At 28.4% G+C, this 17256-nt stretch overlaps 5 protein-coding genes and 1 long non-coding RNA gene across 8 annotated transcripts in view; 3 read left to right on the forward strand and 3 right to left on the reverse strand.

The window, feature by feature from the left end:
* Window positions 1–2581, reverse strand: part of LOC118441451 (uncharacterized) — a 101577-nt gene extending 98996 nt beyond the window's left edge. Inside the window, exon 1 of the long non-coding RNA XR_014982778.1 lies at window positions 2225–2581. This is a non-coding gene — a long non-coding RNA (uncharacterized LOC118441451). The remainder of the gene's footprint in view (window positions 1–2224) is intronic.
* A 382-nt stretch (window positions 2582–2963) lies between these two features.
* On the forward strand, window positions 2964–4355 carry mRpL22 (mitochondrial ribosomal protein L22). The gene is made up of 4 exons (XM_035865846.2): window positions 2964–3205; window positions 3365–3613; window positions 3712–3925; window positions 4006–4355. The coding sequence occupies exons 2-4, from the start codon at window positions 3368–3370 to the stop codon at window positions 4224–4226; spliced, it is 681 nt and encodes a 226-aa protein (XP_035721739.1). The 5' UTR covers window positions 2964–3205; window positions 3365–3367; the 3' UTR covers window positions 4227–4355.
* Window positions 4356–4408: 53 nt separating this feature from the next.
* Window positions 4409–5100, reverse strand: RpL39 (ribosomal protein L39). The gene is made up of 3 exons (XM_035865847.2): window positions 5044–5100; window positions 4821–4924; window positions 4409–4537 (listed from the first exon to the last, which is right to left on the reverse strand). The coding sequence occupies exons 1-3, from the start codon at window positions 5044–5046 to the stop codon at window positions 4489–4491; spliced, it is 156 nt and encodes a 51-aa protein (XP_035721740.1). The 5' UTR covers window positions 5047–5100; the 3' UTR covers window positions 4409–4488.
* A 217-nt stretch (window positions 5101–5317) lies between these two features.
* On the forward strand, window positions 5318–6925 carry NitFhit (ntrilase and fragile histidine triad fusion protein NitFhit). 2 transcript variants are annotated; one of them, XM_035865843.2, is made up of 6 exons: window positions 5318–5466; window positions 5699–5837; window positions 5931–6086; window positions 6172–6378; window positions 6439–6651; window positions 6742–6925. In XM_035865843.2, the coding sequence occupies exons 1-6, from the start codon at window positions 5432–5434 to the stop codon at window positions 6904–6906; spliced, it is 915 nt and encodes a 304-aa protein (XP_035721736.1). In that variant the 5' UTR covers window positions 5318–5431; the 3' UTR covers window positions 6907–6925. The 2 variants fall into 2 exon arrangements, with proteins under 2 accessions (XP_035721736.1, XP_085516544.1); XM_085660418.1 differs by lacking the exon at window positions 5318–5466 and adding an exon at window positions 5506–5526.
* A 72-nt stretch (window positions 6926–6997) lies between these two features.
* EMC3 (ER membrane protein complex subunit 3) lies at window positions 6998–8482 on the reverse strand. 2 transcript variants are annotated; one of them, XM_085660419.1, is made up of 4 exons: window positions 8352–8482; window positions 7913–8113; window positions 7587–7843; window positions 6998–7520 (listed from the first exon to the last, which is right to left on the reverse strand). In XM_085660419.1, the coding sequence occupies exons 2-4, from the start codon at window positions 8059–8061 to the stop codon at window positions 7150–7152; spliced, it is 777 nt and encodes a 258-aa protein (XP_085516545.1). In that variant the 5' UTR covers window positions 8062–8113; window positions 8352–8482; the 3' UTR covers window positions 6998–7149. The 2 variants fall into 2 exon arrangements, with proteins under 2 accessions (XP_085516545.1, XP_035721738.1); XM_035865845.2 differs by having other exon boundaries at window positions 8260–8371.
* Window positions 8483–8713: 231 nt separating this feature from the next.
* Ptp69D (Protein tyrosine phosphatase 69D) lies at window positions 8714–16131 on the forward strand. Its single transcript, XM_035865823.2, has 11 exons — window positions 8714–8850; window positions 9716–10021; window positions 10104–10691; window positions 10785–11078; window positions 11157–11416; window positions 11585–12338; window positions 12415–12661; window positions 12798–13809; window positions 13896–14183; window positions 14526–14939; window positions 15024–16131. Exons 1-11 carry the CDS (start codon window positions 8760–8762, stop codon window positions 15102–15104), a joined length of 4335 nt encoding a protein of 1444 aa, XP_035721716.1. The 5' UTR covers window positions 8714–8759; the 3' UTR covers window positions 15105–16131.
* The last annotated feature ends 1125 nt before the right edge of the window (window positions 16132–17256 follow it).

Raw genomic sequence — 17256 nt, forward strand, 5'->3', positions numbered from 1 at the left:
TATATTTTTTGTTTTAAGTGTAGGTTATCTCACTTTTTGCTATTTATATAACAAGTACATATATATATATATATACTTGTTATATAAATATTTAATTATATCCTATTACGTATATATAAATAAAATTTTCATCCGACTCGAATCCTTTTTAAAACACGACGTCAAAATAAGAAACAACGAGAAAGAAAGATAAAAGAGATCCTGAAGGATGACTGAAAAACCGAATTGTGAAACTCATTCAGAATATAACAGTTTCGATGACGCCTCGGAAAATTTACTGGCCACGAAAGGCAACAGCGATATACAACGGAGAAAGGGATTAAGATGCGAAACGGTTTCTCGCGAGCGAAGAAAAGCCATAAATAAAGGATATCCGACTTTATCCATCCCAACCCCTCTTTCTCTCTCTCTCTCTCTCTCTCTTCCTATCTCTCTCTCTATCTCTATCTCTCTCTCTCTCTCTTATATGCTTTTTGGAAAGATAAAATAAGACACCTTAAGACCGATTTCAAAAATGTGCACTCTCCCATTTACCTGGGAAGCTTGAAAATGCTGGTAATGAGCATCTCACAATCTCTTTCTTTTTTTCTCTCTCTCTCTCTTCTTTTTTTTCTTTCCTCTTTTTATATTTTTTTTTTTTTTTTTTTTTTTTTTTTTTTTCTCAGAACCCACTATATCTTTGGAATAATATAAAGTAGTCTTGTTAAGAGAAAAAGAAAGAAAGAGAGAGAAAGAGAGAGAGAGAGAGAGAGAGAGAGAGAGAGAGAAATAGAAAGAAAGAGGAATGAGAGAAAAGAGATACGTTCCAGTAAGAATATTTGTGTGGGAACCAGAGAGATGGCTTGGCTTAGGAGCCACCTTCCCCTGTTCTCCATCCTTCGTTCTCTTTTCTCAGTTGGAAAGGACTCGACAAATATCATAAAATGTAAATTCCTAGGATTCCGGTTTGATCCCGAGGAGAACCTCTCAATTTACCAATACTGAAGTTGTTCCTCTCTCCTTTTACCATTCGTTCTTCTGACACGTTTAACTTTATATATATATACATATATATATATACATATATATATATGAACGACAGGAAAATTTCTTTAACTTGATATTAAATAGTTTCGTAAATTCACGTATGATTTTACATAGCATACACACACACACACACGCGCGCGCGCGCGCGCGCATGCACATATATATATATATATATATATATATATATACTTTTTATAAGATATATAAATACGTTTTCATCTATGTAATCAAGAAAAACTGTTCTCATCGTCCGAGGACACCACCAGACAACGTGTTATGGCATCTCTTCTTCACACAGAAACATGCAACATATGTTATATATTATATTATGAGAAAGAGAGCGAGAGAGAGAGAGAGAGAGAGAGAGAGAGACATACATACACGCACATATATGTGTATATATATATATATTGTATATATATACAAACATATATATATAAACACACATATACAGGTTGAATGTTCCGAGTTAAGCCGTATAAGATAGATGGTCCAGCCGTTAGCCCTCTCTCACCCATAACATTTCACTCGCGTTTATGATATATGACGTCGCCTTTAAAAAGTGGCAGATGTGTTTTCGCTCCTCGTACGAAACCGAAATGGACAACGACGGTGACGATAAAGAAAAAGAAAAAGGAAAAAGGAAGAAAACGAAAAAGATGAAGAAGGTGAGATTGAGCGAAAGTATCTGAATGCTGTCATCGCGTAATCATTGTCTTGACATTCCCAATAGAACACGCTCGGAAAAAAAAAATATGTTTCTTTACCCTATCCCACACATATATACGCTAAAGGAAACATTCGTTAAAATTTGTATTGTAAGAAAATTAAATAAGAACAAAAAAAAAGAAAAAAAAAGAAAAAGCAAAAGAAAAATATAGATCGACTTGAGATAAACTCGTTTACTCGTGAATATATTTATTCAAAATGTTTTTGTGTTATACCTATGCAGCAGAGTTTGAATTGTAAATAAAGTTTTAAATATAAGCGAAACGTGCTTTAAATGATACATTGTATTTGTTTGATTTTCAAGCTTCAAAAATACATTGTCCAGGGACTTGTAGAAAAGTATGTATGTATGTATGTACGCACATACGTACTTAGATATATCCTATACAAATGTACATATTCGTATTTGTAAATTGTAATGATAAATAAAATGGTAAGGAAAAAGTAAAAAGATTCTTGTGTAACTCACTTAAGACGATCATCCGTGTTCTCTCAACAAACCAGCACAGTCAAAGTTTTGTCCCTCTCTTGTTTTTCTTGTCCAACCAACTATATTATACTCTTTTCGCTACATCGATATACATATGTATATTCGTATTTATATAACCAAGGAAAACGTTTTATTTTTTATGTATATACGTGTATGTGTGCGTGTATATATATATATATACTTTATTATCACACAAATAAATGTTTTTTTATAATATATTAACATATGTATATTAATACTAACAAATACGAACGTGATCAATAAGAATTACGATTTGTATAAAAACTTATCGATTATCGTTAAGCATACTCTATATAATCATTAAAAATTATAATAAAAAAAAAAGAAGTATCTATCATAAATTTTATTACCTAAATAATAATAACATCAATAACCAAAGCACATTTTTAAGGCCACTTCAACTAAGCTTGGTTAACTTCAATCAACAATTAATCGATTAGCAGTGTAGCAAACAGTGAAACTTTACATTTTATTTCATCGTTCTTAACCTATACTTTCGTGTTATCGATAAGCATTTAAAAATTTTTGTACACAGTATGGAGTAGAAAAAATGTTAATTAAAATATTCTAAGAACATATATATATGCATTATTTATACTTCATTTATCATTCTTTCTACACTATTCATATACCGTGTTTGCTACGGCCATATTGATTTGTAGTTCATTTATTCTCCGACATAAAAGTCCAAATGGCGCTGCATCTTCAGTCCTCTTCGGAATACTTGTATGGTTTACTAAAAAGTTGTGTATAATAATATACAAAATAAATTTTAAATCGATATTGTTATAGTTTAATATAAAATTATTACATTAATAATAGCAGAGTAAAGTATAAATAAATAAAGATATTATTATCTTTTAATTCTAATAATAAGTTATTAGAATCGTTTTCATTTTTTAATAACATTTAACTCTGTCTAAATATATCACATTATACGTAAGTACATAACATTATAAAAAAAATTTAATTCTCATCTGATACATACTGAAAAGTTTATATATATATATATATATATATATATATATATATATATATATATACATACACTTATTATAATGACTATCAAATTATAATAATAATTGTAATTTCACACAGAACATGAACACTATTCGATGTTCTTTGCAACGACTCTCATTAAATAATAAATCTTTTCTGAATGAACTTGTTGGAACATTGAGTAGATCTATAGTATCATCTGGTAAACTTTTTTCATATGATAAAAATTTGGATTACCAAGATGATGATGTAGAGGAACATGAGAACGATCAGAAACAATTTAAGTGGTTAGAATATAATAACAAATTTTTTCCTATACAATCACCAGATGAGGAGAGAAGACCAGCGGTATATAAGTTCTTATAAATAAAATATAATATAACATAATTATGAAATCATATTATTATTTATAATCTGTATATTTTTATTGATCTATCTTTTTTCAGTATGTATGTCATATGAAGGAAAATGTAAAATACAGTCCAAAGAAACTGTGGTATATTGCATGTTTCGTCAGAGGAATGACTGTGGATGAAGCAATTAAACAGTTAAGTTTTATGCATAAAAAAGGCGCAGTTATTGTAAAAGAAACTATTTTAGAAGCGCAGAATTTAGCTGTACTTAAACATAATGTTGAATTTAAAAGTAATTTGTGGGTTGGTAAGTAGATCTACAATTTTATAAATACCTTATCATTTATGCAAAAATCCATCTAAGATTGTATTATTATTATTCCATAGCTGAATCTTTCTGTGGTAAGGGTCTTGTATATAAAGGAATAAGACGTCATGCTCGAGGACGGATGGGAGAAGTACGTTACATGTATTCTAATTACTTTGTACGCTTGGAAGAAGGAAAGCCACCTGAAAATTATTATTTGCCAGTTCCTAAAACTGGTGAACAACACATAGAAAATTGGCTAAAACAAATGCGAATGCGTAAAATACCAAATTCCTTGTAATTATTTCTCAATTTTTCAAAAATCAATATATATATCTCACATCTGTTGTATAAATATAGAATTAAAGAGATCAAAATTTATTAATAATATTTATTAAACAACTATGTTTTCATACATATAGAGTAATTACCCAATATTATGAAAATTATTAAAATAGCATGTTAAGAAAAAACATATCAAGATTAATTTAAAGGTTTTATTTAATGTATTTGAAAATCATTGGAGATAACAGAATTGGTATCAATGTAACCTTAAGACTAAATTACAACTTCAATTTAGTCCTCCTCCAGTGACGACGCTTTGCATTGTACCTGGAATATTTAAAAATAATGATAGTCTTTAAATATCTTATGATAAAGTCAATCATTTTATATTCTTATATATATACATCACAAATTATCTACTACAAAAATAGTAATAAAAATACTAAATGTGTAATAATATTGAAACAATTACTACAAATATACGTTCATTAACCAAATATATGTTAATGAAATTGTTTTGTAGTTTGTTACCATAAAAAATTATATCTAAAAAATTAGTATCTGAAATTAATGAAAATTACTTAAATAATGTCAATAACAATCAACTTACCGGATAGTATTACCAGTACGCATTCTAACCCATTGAGGAATAGGTCTGTTTTGCTTCAACTTTTTGGCAAGCTTTCGCTTGATTATAAACGTTTTATGAGCAGACTGAAACATATAAAATATTTCGTTAGAAATTACAAAATCATTTTTTAAATCACAATAGTAAATCATATTAACGATGTAAAAATATTTAATGGATTTCTAAAACATTAAATGATCCTTACCATCTTTCCGACACTGCATGAACGAAGTGAACGATGTTCTCAACAATCACAAAGTATAGATATACAAGACGATACACTATAAAGAAGAAAAATACCTAAAGCCTAGTTCTCACTAAGTTTGTTCATTGTAAAATATTTTTGTCCAAATCATTTAATTTTTAAAACCTTTAATTTTCTTTTATAATTTTTTTGAAAATGAGTATAATTCATTGAATTAATTATCTGTATTAGTAATACTTTAAATATAATTAAATTAAAAACATTATTAATAACCTATAGATAAGTTAGATAGCGTTAATAGTATTTAGTTAATTATGATTCAGTTTCGAACTTCAGACTTTACATTTGAGTACATATAAAGTCGTATACGACAATATACGAATTAGTTATGATTGTCATGTCTATGCCACATCTTATGTTTACGTATGTAATTTTTAAAATAAATGGAATAGATTGACCATTTTAAATATAATATTCTTAAATGTATTCTAACATTTTTATAATACATTATCATAATCAGATCATATCAGATATTTTTCATATCAGATTATTCATATATTTAATAATTTAGATAAATTTGTAAAATAAAAATTATATATTTATATTACGCATAAATTTCATTCTAAAGTCTAATTTCATTAAATATTTTTATTAGGAAAGAAATAAGAAGACTTATTTCTACAATGACACACAAATGTGTTGCTATTTGTCAAATGAGATCTATAAATGATAAGCAAAAAAATTTAGAAGTAGTTTCCCAATTAATTCATGAAGCTAAGCAAAGAAATGCTTGTGTAAGAGAATAAATAATTAATTTATTTACTTAAAATTCAAGATTGGGAATTGACAAATAATATTTAAAAATTTCTTTCTTCTTTATATTATAGATAGCATTCTTTCCAGAGGCATGCGATTATATGGCTGAAAATAAAAAAGAAATAATTGAATTTGCAGAACCTTTAAATGGCCCAACTGTTAATTGTTATAAGAAACTTGCCGTCCAAAATAATATTTGGTTATCATTGGGTGGTATTCATGAAGCAGTAATATAATTAATTTTTTAATCAAAAATTTTATTATTTAGCATTGTTATGTAACTTATTCAACTTAATATAAAATCACTTTTAGTTACCTGATGATAAAGAAAAAGTTTCTAATACACATATTTTAATTGACAATGAAGGCAATTTAGTATCCAAATATCGTAAAATACATTTATTTGATATGGATAATAAAGAAACAGGTGTACGTTTAATGGAATCAGATTATGTAGTGAAAGGAGATGATATAGTACCACCTATTTGTACACCAATTGGCAATTTGGCTTTAAGCATTGTATCCTTTTTGATTTTTCTTCTAATAAATGCATATAATATTACTTAACAAAATGATTAGTGTTATGACATGCGTTTTGCTGAACAATCTCTACTTCTAAAGAATATGGGAGCACAAATTCTAACTTATCCTTCAGCATTCACGTATCAAACTGGTGCTGCACATTGGGAAATAATATTACGTGCAAGAGCTATAGAAACACAATGTTATGTAATTGCTGCAGCACAAACAGGCGCTCATAATAAGAAACGTATGAGTTGGGGACATTCTATGGTAAAATTTTATATGTATAAATTGTTTTAATCTGTATTAATTTTCATAATCAATTGATTATAAATATTTTCTATTTATGTACTTAAATAGATCATTGATCCATGGGGAACAATTCTGGCACAATGTGCTGAGAAAATTGGTGTAGCTGTAGCAGAAATAGATTTAGATTTATTAGCCAAAATTCGGAAAAATATGCCATGTGAGCAACATCGTCGGACAGATTTATATTCATTAATAAGATGTCAAAAATCGTGATTTTTATTATAAATTGCTTTGGTATTTAAAATGATTTATTTAGATGATAGGTAGATATTTGTACTGGATATAATAGAATTTACTACAATGCTTTTAAATTACTATAAATTATTCATATTATATTAATTATGTGATATAAATCGTTAATTTAATGTTTTTAGAAACATGTCGAACTTTCCACAGTATTTCATCAGAATATACTATATTTTTTATGAAAACATTTATTTTTAGCCTAGTAGAATATTAAGTTTTATTTTGATGATATATACTATCACTTGTATCCAGCCTACTATGAGGTCCTGTAAGATCTGTATCTACTCCTTGTAATGCCCAATTATGTTCACATATTTCTAAAGCTTCCCATTCAGATTTAAAAGCTGCTTTTGGATCTGGTGGCATCGACATTGCTGCACCCGACACTTGATCTTGTAAAAGTCTAGATGTATCAGCAGCATTATTTTCACCAAGTACAAGAGTATAGATAGAACGTAATCCAAATACATTTAAGAAGTACCAAGATGCAGAAGAAACCCATGCAGCATCTAAAGTGACTAATTCTATGCCTCGTTGTAACATTGGTTTAAATCTTAATGTTAAAGGAAATGGGACTTTAGCTGAAAAAGAATAATAGTGTTAGGAAAAAAATACAATATTTTTATTTAGTTATATTATATATATACTTGTAACAAATCCAGAGAACATCCAATTTATCCAACCACCTATAAGGACCATTGGCAAAACATTTGTTACATTTCCTTTTAACATATCTGTCATCATGTTAGGATCAGTCATTGGATTTTGCGATACAGGTGCACGCTTTTGTGTCTTAAAGTATCCTGTTTCTTCGTTATTAAAGAAATGTCGTCTCATTATAAATGCAAATTTCGGAATATACTGACCATTTTCTCTAAGAAGTCTAGATCGTATCATCACTTGACTAGATACAATAAAAAAAGAATATTAGTAATATTTCAGAGAATTACTAATGTACTAATTTAATACTCACCTGTCTTGTACTTGATGGACTTCCACTTTTTTCTGCGAAGCCAATAATATAGAAACGTAATGTCGAATAATTCCTACTAGAAATGTAATGACAACTATGGGTAGAAATACCCATCCACGAATATTTGAATCCAAAAGAAGTTCGGCCATTGTCAACCGAAATCTTTTCGAACAGTATTATTAGAAAAATAATATATATTCTCTATAATACAAACATAAAAAGATAATTCTTTAGTTATCAATTTTTATGAGATGATTTAATTATAATAATATAAAAAAGTTTTTATCTCATGGTTTCAAAATATTGTCTTGTGTATATTATTTATTTGTGAAATCAATATGCAATACCTTACGTATGCGTTTTCTACAATATCACGAAGCACTTACGAATTATGTTAAAAATTCACGGAAAAGAAGGTAATGTATAAAATGATACATACGTTTATCTTCTTTACCGACCGATATAATAATATGGCTTTAAACGTAGATTCCTATAGAGTGCTCTGTACGCATAGTAATGCGCGTTGGAAGATACAGTTTATATAGTTGCATGTAGTGGATCGTAGGAAAGTCCTGCGTTATGTTCTATAATAATATGATTCAGTTTCACTAAGCACTGTTACAAAGTCAGATTTCCAAAGTGGATAGGAATATCTGAAATGTGCGTTAACGCACGGAAGTGCGCGGTGTAGAATGGTAGAGTGAAGTAAATTATAATACGTGCGAAGAGGTGATATCATAGAAAGGCGATATGGGTTTCTGAGAGGGATTTGGATTGCGCATGAAGACGGTAGGAAGTGGTAAAAGGGCCAGAAGATATAACGCTTACACCCGGCTGTCACGACGCCATGTTTCTTCAAAACGGTTTACCGATGTCGAAAACTTCTTTATTAATTCTCTGCTGTCTTGTATTAGTTTCTGCTGGCCTCGATGACGGGGGTATGTATATATTATATATTGTCTCGAAAATAGTAAGAAGGCGTAACACATATTATCATGGGCGCCAAATGATATCCCACTGTTTTCTATTATCACCGATGTTTCACTGTGTATTATTACACAAATTAACCGATAATTGAAATAATATGTTATTATTTAAACATGTTTTTTTTTCTCTTGATATTGTACAATTACATAAAAAAGAATGTCTTTATTCTTGGTTCCCAATTAGAAAAAATAATCATTGATCTTACGATCAATTATATATTAACATGAGCGGGATTAGATATTCTTATAAATGGATTTAATTAATGACGATAAACGATGACAATTATGCAATTATATACAAAATGTATGGTCTTTATATAATTTTTATATGAGATTATTAAACTATTTCTTATTTTTTTTTTTTTTATTTTTTTTATTTTATTTTATTTTATTTTATTTTATTTTATTTTATTTTATTTTATTTTATTTTTATCCTTTCTCGATAATTTATAGATAGGATATAAATAATAAATATTTATTATTTATATATATATATATATATATATATATTTTATTTTTTCTTATTATTTTGCATAAGAACAATAGAATTATTAGAGGTTCTTTATAAGTTATATATATTGAAGGAAAAATTATAAATAGAAAAGCATATGTATATTACCATATCTATGCATCAGTATTGCGTCTACAAATTTGACATGTTTTTTTCAATATTGTCAATATTATTCATACTTGGAATATTTTTATTATCATTATAATTAAGATTTAACAGATTTATTTATATATAATTATCACGTTTGAAAGACTTAATTTGAACAAAAGATAGGAATTTATTTCGAATAAAATATTTTATTCGTAGAAACAGACAAGACAGAAAATATTTGGCAAAAGAATGAAAAAATTGCTACATTAGAGATAACAACATCTCAAGATATAGATGGAATTGAAGCAGGCAGTACACCTTCTTTAACATGTAAACTCAATGTGCCTGGCCAAGTTTGGTGGACTACCAAAGGGAACAATCTTACCACAATTAAAGATTTTGAACATGCTGGACGATTTGATATAAAAAAAGCAAGTAGGAACGATACGGGTGATTACAAATGTATGGCTCGAACTATTGAAGGAGAACTTCTTGAGAAAGAGATTCATATTAGGGTTATAGGTGATTATCATTTTCAAATCGATAAATAATCAATTATGTTAGTCTAAAATATATATGATTACAATGATTTTATAAATTTTAGAACCTGGTAAAATAACATCGGATAAAGATGTCAGGACAAATGTATCAGAATCAGCTAACTTAACTTGTCATGTATTTGGCTATCCACTCTCAAATTTCAGTTGGTTAAAGGGTAATGATACTAAAACCAGTGAAAGTTTGAAAAATCATTCGACTGTCACGCATGTAAATGAAACCTATGTAATAATGACATTAGAATTTAAAAGTCCCTCCCGTAAAGATAATGGTACATATATCTGTAAAGCACAAGATAATAATGGCATAATAAGTGCCTACAGACATCTTTTTGTAATCGATGTGCCAAAAATTAACATTGATTTTATAAAAGCTGTTGGTGCTGGAAGTATCTTTTTAAATTGGACAGTAGATGATGGTAATGAACCAATTACAAATTATTTAATTAGACTTATGAAGAATGGAACAGATCAATTTCTGTATTATAAAGAACAAATTGGTGGAGGTATTTCAAGTTACGTTTTGAAACATTTTGAAAATGGCACAGCATATAAAATTGGAATTAGTGCTGATAATGCTGCTGGTTCATCTCATATACAATTTTACCCACATTGGGTAACTACGCTTGAAAAAGGTATTTCAATAAAGTATAGTTATGAACTGGCTGGTTATTATAAAATTCAAACATATAATAATAATTATGGATCATACAACATTTATTTTATAGATCCAGTGTTCATACCAAAAGTTTCTGTTAATGGTGTCACTGAAAATTCTATTACTATAGCATGGACTGTACCACCACCACATCTGAAAGAGCATGTACATTTTTACAATTTAATGGCAACTCACAAAGATCAAAAACGACAGGCAGTTTATCCAGCACAGCAGTTTACTGTATATGCATTTGTAGATCTTGATCCAGCTACTACTTACAAATTTAAAATCGCAGCTTGCAGTGAATATACAAAGCAGTGTGGTAATTGGAGTACTGAGGTGAATGGCACAACATTAGATGGAGGTATTATTAAATAAAATTAAATATTGTATTTATTATAGATTCGTGAATTTTAATGAATTGAAATATTCTTCATTACAGTGTCTAGTCCACCAAAAAATTTGGTAGTTACGTGTCAATATGATAACATAAGCAGTTCCAATTTTATTTCTATTTCTTGGGAAACACCAGAGAAATCAAATGGTATTATAACTCGATATAATCTACAATTAAGTGGCATATCAAAATTTAAAAATGATATGGGCCGGTTAGATATAGACAAGTGGTCTTTACCAGTTAAGAGTATTTCAAACAAGAATAGTGTTAGATATGGCCAAATACCAGCAAACACAAACTATACGGTATTTTTTTAATTCTTTTTCTTTACAAAAGAAATTTGTATTCTAATAAATTCATAATTTTATATATGATAAGATTGTAAATCACAAATTATAATTATTACCTGTCGTTAATTTTTTAGTACAAGATTTCATGAATAATAATATTAAAATTAACTATTTTGTTAAAAGGTACATATACATGGTGTGACTAGGTCTCGTTCTTCAGGAAAAGATGCAATTGGTAATTGCACTACTCCAGCTACCATCCCTGATAGAGACAGTTTAAATATGAGAACATGGAGAAAAATTGAAAATGAGGGTAGACAATTATTTAAATTATATTTACCACGTATTTCTGAGAGAAATGGCCCGATATGTTGTTATCGAGTATTCTTAGTGAAATTAGCACCACAAACGTCTGTTTCTGATTTACCACCACCTGAGGAAATAAACGTATATTCCTATAGTTATGCCCATAGTTCTCCAACAGGTGCTGCATATGCTGCAGAGGCATTTGACAGTGATCAATTAATGTCTGAAATTTTTCTCGGCGATGGAATATCTTCTAATGGTAGTGTTCAATGTAATCGATGTATTGGTCTTCGAGCTAAAGGACCACCGTCGGTATTACACTTTGTTCCTGAAACCGAACCTCCAATACCAACAATTAATGGAACAACTACAACTATATTCAGTACAGTACCAACAACAACTTCCATAAGTCCTAAAACCAAATCAACTATCATTGATCAAAAAATAGAATCAACAACTCCAACTACAATTATCAAGAATAGTACAGAATCAACAGCACGTAAAAAAAGAGAAGATACATCAAATTCTAAAACGATTTTTAATGAAAAATCTTCGGAGTCATCACCACCTCCAATACAGGATGGTTTTTTGGATGATAGATCAAATTATACTGGTTTTATAGAAGTTATTGGTTGGTATACATTTTCTTGCTTACAATTAATGTCAATGGCATCTTATTTATATTACTTTTTTTTTTTTTTTTATAGTTTTCAGTAGTAATGAGGATCGATTTCTACCTGCTTATAGTGGTTATTTTAATCCTCTTTATGGAGGAAAAGATCTACGAAGTATAACAGCTGATGAAGTAACTATGCTTGAAACAATATTACAAATTTCTATTGTTCTATTAGTGATCATTATGATCCCACTTATTGCACTTTGCATATTACATAAATATACTAAACGTGCACAGCAAAGGGGAGAAGAAATTATAACTTTAAGGAATAGTTTCAGGTGAATACATAATCATTTTTAAAATAATTTTAATCATTAATTAAATATTCTATTTCTACTAACTAAATGTATTACTAATCAAATTATTAACTTAATTTTCTAATTATATACGATTTATTTTGCATTTTCATTATAGGTATCTTTGTCGAAGTCTTCGTGGGAGGCATCAGCTTGTAGCTGCAAGTCCACCTGATATGCCACCAATTCCAAAGAATGAATTATTGCAAGCATATCTTCAGCGTCATAGAGATTCTGATTATGGCTTTCAACATGAATTTGAATTATTGCCTGATAGATTTACAGATCGTACTACGCGTGCTTCTGAGGCTAGAGAAAATTTATACAAAAATCGTTATCCAGATATTAAATGTTATGATCAAACTAGAGTACGACTTGCACAAATAGATGGTATTTATGGATCAGATTATATTAATGCAAACTTTGTTCTTGGTTATAAAGAACGCAAAAAGTTCATATGTGCACAAGGTCCTATGGAAAATACAGTATGCGATTATTGGAGAATGATTTGGGAACAACATTTAGAATTAATTCTTATGTTAACTAATTTGGAGGAATATTCTAAAACAAAGTGTGCAAAATATTGGCCCGACAAGAGTGAAACAAAAAACTTTGGAGATATAACTGTTGAACATATTCGTGAAAGAGCGTATTCTGATTACGTTGTACGTGAATTAAAAATGACACGTCTTGGAGAACGAGACGCTCGTACTATAGTACAATATCATTTCCTTGTGTGGAAAGATTTTATGGCGCCAGAACACCCTCATGCAATATTAAGATTTATCAAAAGAGTAAATGAAGCATATTCCTTAGAAAAAGGACCAATATTGGTACATTGTAGTGCAGGTGTTGGTAGAACGGGAACGTTAGTCGCCTTAGATTCTTTATTACAGCAATTAACAGAAGAGGGTCAAGTATCTATTTTTAATACAGTATGTGATTTAAGACATCAACGAAACTTTTTGGTGCAATCTTTAAAACAGTATATCTTTATTTATCGTGCATTAATGGAAATGGCACAATATGGTGATACGGAAATTCCAGCATCCCAATTAAAAGCGACTGTTACACGTTTAAGACAGAGAGATAATGGTAAAGAAAAATGTCGAATGGAAGAGGAATATGATGTAAGTAAAAGAATATTTATTTCTAAAGAGAAGAAATATTGTTCTTATTGTATCATTGATAAGTTTTTTATTTTTAATTTTTACAGAAAATTAGTTCTTTATTAGAAGATAGAAAATCTTTCTCTGTTGGAGGAGGTGAAGAAAATAGAGCAAAGAATAGAAGCGAATTAGTGATACCATATGACAGAAATCGTGTAATACTTACACCTGTACCAGGCAGAGAACATTCAACATATATAAATGCTTCATTTATTGAAGGTTATGATAATTTTGAATCATTCGTTATCACACAAGATCCATTGGAAACTACTATAGCTGATTTTTGGAGAATGATTTCAGAACAATGTATATCTACAATAGTAATGTTATCTGACGTAAGTAACTATATTCATAAATTTTAATGAATTACATAGATATAGCCATTCTTTATTTCTTTTCTTCTTTGCAAATAATTTACTTTATATATGTTGAAAATATTGCGTAAATTATCATTGCGTACGCAATAAAATGAATTTGACGATTAAATGAAGTTAGAGTTGGGTGATAAATAAAATTACAGTGACCCCAACTTAATACAATTAACAATTTAATACATTTAAAAAATGTATTATGAATAATGTAGTTTCTTTAGAATAAAATATAATAATTCGAAAGTAGAAAAAATGAAATTAACACAAAAAAGTAAAGCATTTATACAAAAAGTAAAATTATTATAGTTGAATGAAGGACCACGAAAATGTCCACGATATTGGCCCGATGATGAAACTACTTATGATCATATAAGAGTACGATACATTCAAAGCGAAAGCTGTCCCTATTACACTCGACGAGAGTTCTGTGTATCTAATACAAAGACAGATGAAAGTGTAGTTGTAACACAATATCAGTATCATGGATGGCCCACAGTAGAGGGTGAAGTACCTGAAGTAACACGAGGTCTAATTGAACTTGTAAATCAAACGGAGTCAAGTGGCTCGTTAGTAGTACATTGCAGTTATGGTTCGGATAGAAGTTCGATGTTTGTGGCATTGAGCATATTAGTGCAACAACTACAAACTGAGAAACGTGTAGATATTTTTACAACAACAAAAAAACTCCGTTCTCAGCGGCATGGCATGATCAGTACTTTTGTAAGTTTAACTTTTTAATAAGATTATGATTCGTTAGGTATTCATAGAATTACTAAATAATTTATTATATGTCATATGTTTCAGGCTCAATATGAATTCTTATATCGTGCTATTATAAATTATTCAGATCTTCACAATCTTGCTGATGGAGAATCAGTCTCATAATATCGACAAACGTAAGTTGGAACAAGTTATAGCATTTCACTTATCATGTTTGTTGACAGGATATGCAAACTCTATGCAAACTTTTTGCAAACAAGTGTTTGAAGGTTTATAAGAGTTGAGATAAACATATATTCAACCAACCAAAGAACATCTGCAGAAATATTAATGAACAAACATAATATAATATTGAACATAAATTTGTGCATAAGATAATTCAAGTTCCATAAATATGGACATGGAATTTTGCATATTATATTCTCAGTTTAGATACTAGAGAAATTTTTGCAAACATTATCTTTTAACGAATGGCCAATATTGTATATTCCTAAACAAGTAGGATAATATTAAATGCACAATTAAAAACACGGGCTATCAGTGATATCGATCAATGGTTGGTTATTAATATAAAGCTATCATATATTCATGATCATTTGTAGTATTATGTTCATATTAATCACATGATCATTAAACTGTTCTAAAGAACTAAATTTTATAAAATGGAAATAATGATCTTGTTGTCATTTCTTTTTAAGTAATATTGCAAAGTTTAAAGTATTCATTTAATGCCATAATAAATAAATAACATACGAAGGTATATATTTACCACCGATAAAAAAATGCAAGATATATAATAACGAAGTATTAGAACAGTTTTTTTTTCTTTTCGTATACTTCTACTTGTTATGTTTTATTATAAGATTATATTTTAATTTCACATTGATAAAAAATCAATGACATAATTAATGCTCTTCCTGACTCTGTTTACTAAGATATAAATTATTATGTTGGAAGCAAGTATACGTGAGAATAATTACAATAATTAATTTAATTAATAATTAAAAAAGGAATTTTTTTTGTTAAAATAAATTCAATATCATCAGGAATGAAATAATAACCAGTGATAGATTGATATTCATCAAATATGCATCTTTATAACGTGAATATACATCATAAATTAATTATTATCATTATTTTTATATATTACTATATTTATTGTATTTCTGTTTCAAAGTCCGATATTATATATATATATATATATATATATATATATATATATATATATATATATATCATAATTGAAAATAAAAATAAATTATGCATATTGATAAAGATTTTATGGTGAGTCAGCAGGAGTATTAATGAAAAAATGAAGTGCTTATAAAAAATGTGAAGGAATAATTGAAAAGAAGGCTAATGTTTATATGTATTATTTTTCGCTAACTTTAATGCTTTATGTTATTAATGCGTTATTTGACCAGAAAAGAGTATGTTATAAAAGTTTATGATTTATTACCACATTTAGTATTATCATAATTGTACACACACATACACATAGATACACATAAATGTGAATATGTTTATCTCTGGAAACATATATCATACATATATGCGTAATGGTACGTGCGACTCACATGCACTTTTTTCTAAAGAAAGACTGATACTTTTATTCATCCCAAAATACGCGATTAAAGTACGTAGTTCGTATAATATTTACATACAGTTGTGTAATAATGTGAAGGATGAGTTTTTTTACGCTTCATACATCAGAAATTAGGAATATCCTATGTACGCGATACCCCTTTATCAGTGTGCATTCTTCAATGCACTGTTTAGAGTTAAATTAACAAGATTGACATAAATAAGAAAAGAAAGAAAAATTTAAGCGTGAGGATGAAAAAAAGAAAGAATATGTTTTATTTGTTGGCACGTTCGTTCATTTCTAGTCAAATTTAGCACCAAGACGTGCGTTGCTAAATCATGCTTTTACGGCAGGAGACAATCACGTTTAATTAAATTTCTCTCATCGCGTTTATATATATATAATATATATACATACATATATATATATATATATTATATATATTATATATAATACATATATATATATACATACATATATATATATATATACATACATACATATATATATATCAGCAAAGCTTATTTTTTTCTTTCCTTTTCATATTAACTTTCATTCCATTCTACGACAAATAAATATCTTCATTATAGCGAACTAATTATAATAATCGATTCTATATAAGTAATTTGCTAGTATACATTTCGTTTAATTATATTATCATTTTTAGCATCTTTAAGATCTTGTTTTTTAATCCGTCAAATACGAGTTCGAGAAGTCGATTATTGAAAATTA

Source organism: Vespa mandarinia, chromosome 11 (assembly GCF_050613455.1).
Source record: "Vespa mandarinia isolate Hongniang chromosome 11, ASM5061345v1, whole genome shotgun sequence".
Taxonomy (NCBI): domain Eukaryota; kingdom Metazoa; phylum Arthropoda; class Insecta; order Hymenoptera; family Vespidae; genus Vespa; species Vespa mandarinia.

What these genes read in the sequence shown, in the direction of transcription:
- NitFhit (XM_035865843.2), top strand. Translation starts at nt 5,432, where the DNA reads ATGATTGTCATGTCTATGCCACATCTTATGTTTAC. An exon ending in ATGCCACATCTTATGTTTAC is followed by an intron (nt 5,467 to 5,698) that starts GTATGTAATTTT and finishes TATTTTTATTAG; the next exon opens with GAAAGAAATAAGAAGACTTA. An exon ending in CTAAGCAAAGAAATGCTTGT is followed by an intron (nt 5,838 to 5,930) that starts GTAAGAGAATAA and finishes TTTATATTATAG; the next exon opens with ATAGCATTCTTTCCAGAGGC.
- mRpL22 (XM_035865846.2), top strand. Translation starts at nt 3,368, where the DNA reads ATGAACACTATTCGATGTTCTTTGCAACGACTCTCATTAAATAATAAA. An exon ending in ATGAGGAGAGAAGACCAGCG is followed by an intron (nt 3,614 to 3,711) that starts GTATATAAGTTC and finishes ATCTTTTTTCAG; the next exon opens with TATGTATGTCATATGAAGGA. An exon ending in TAAAAGTAATTTGTGGGTTG is followed by an intron (nt 3,926 to 4,005) that starts GTAAGTAGATCT and finishes ATTATTCCATAG; the next exon opens with CTGAATCTTTCTGTGGTAAG.
- Ptp69D (XM_035865823.2), top strand. Translation starts at nt 8,760, where the DNA reads ATGTTTCTTCAAAACGGTTTACCGATGTCGAAAACTTCTTTATTAATT. An exon ending in GGTAACTACGCTTGAAAAAG is followed by an intron (nt 10,692 to 10,784) that starts GTATTTCAATAA and finishes TTTATTTTATAG; the next exon opens with ATCCAGTGTTCATACCAAAA. An exon ending in TGGCACAACATTAGATGGAG is followed by an intron (nt 11,079 to 11,156) that starts GTATTATTAAAT and finishes TCTTCATTACAG; the next exon opens with TGTCTAGTCCACCAAAAAAT.
- RpL39 (XM_035865847.2), bottom strand. An exon ending in CGTACTGGTAATACTATCCG is followed by an intron (nt 4,538 to 4,820) that starts GTAAGTTGATTG and finishes TAAATATTCCAG; the next exon opens with GTACAATGCAAAGCGTCGTC.
- EMC3 (XM_085660419.1), bottom strand. Translation starts at nt 8,061, where the DNA reads ATGGCCGAACTTCTTTTGGATTCAAATATTCGTGGATGGGTATTTCTA. An exon ending in GTCCATCAAGTACAAGACAG is followed by an intron (nt 7,844 to 7,912) that starts GTGAGTATTAAA and finishes TATTGTATCTAG; the next exon opens with TCAAGTGATGATACGATCTA. An exon ending in GTTCTCTGGATTTGTTACAA is followed by an intron (nt 7,521 to 7,586) that starts GTATATATATAA and finishes ATTCTTTTTCAG; the next exon opens with CTAAAGTCCCATTTCCTTTA.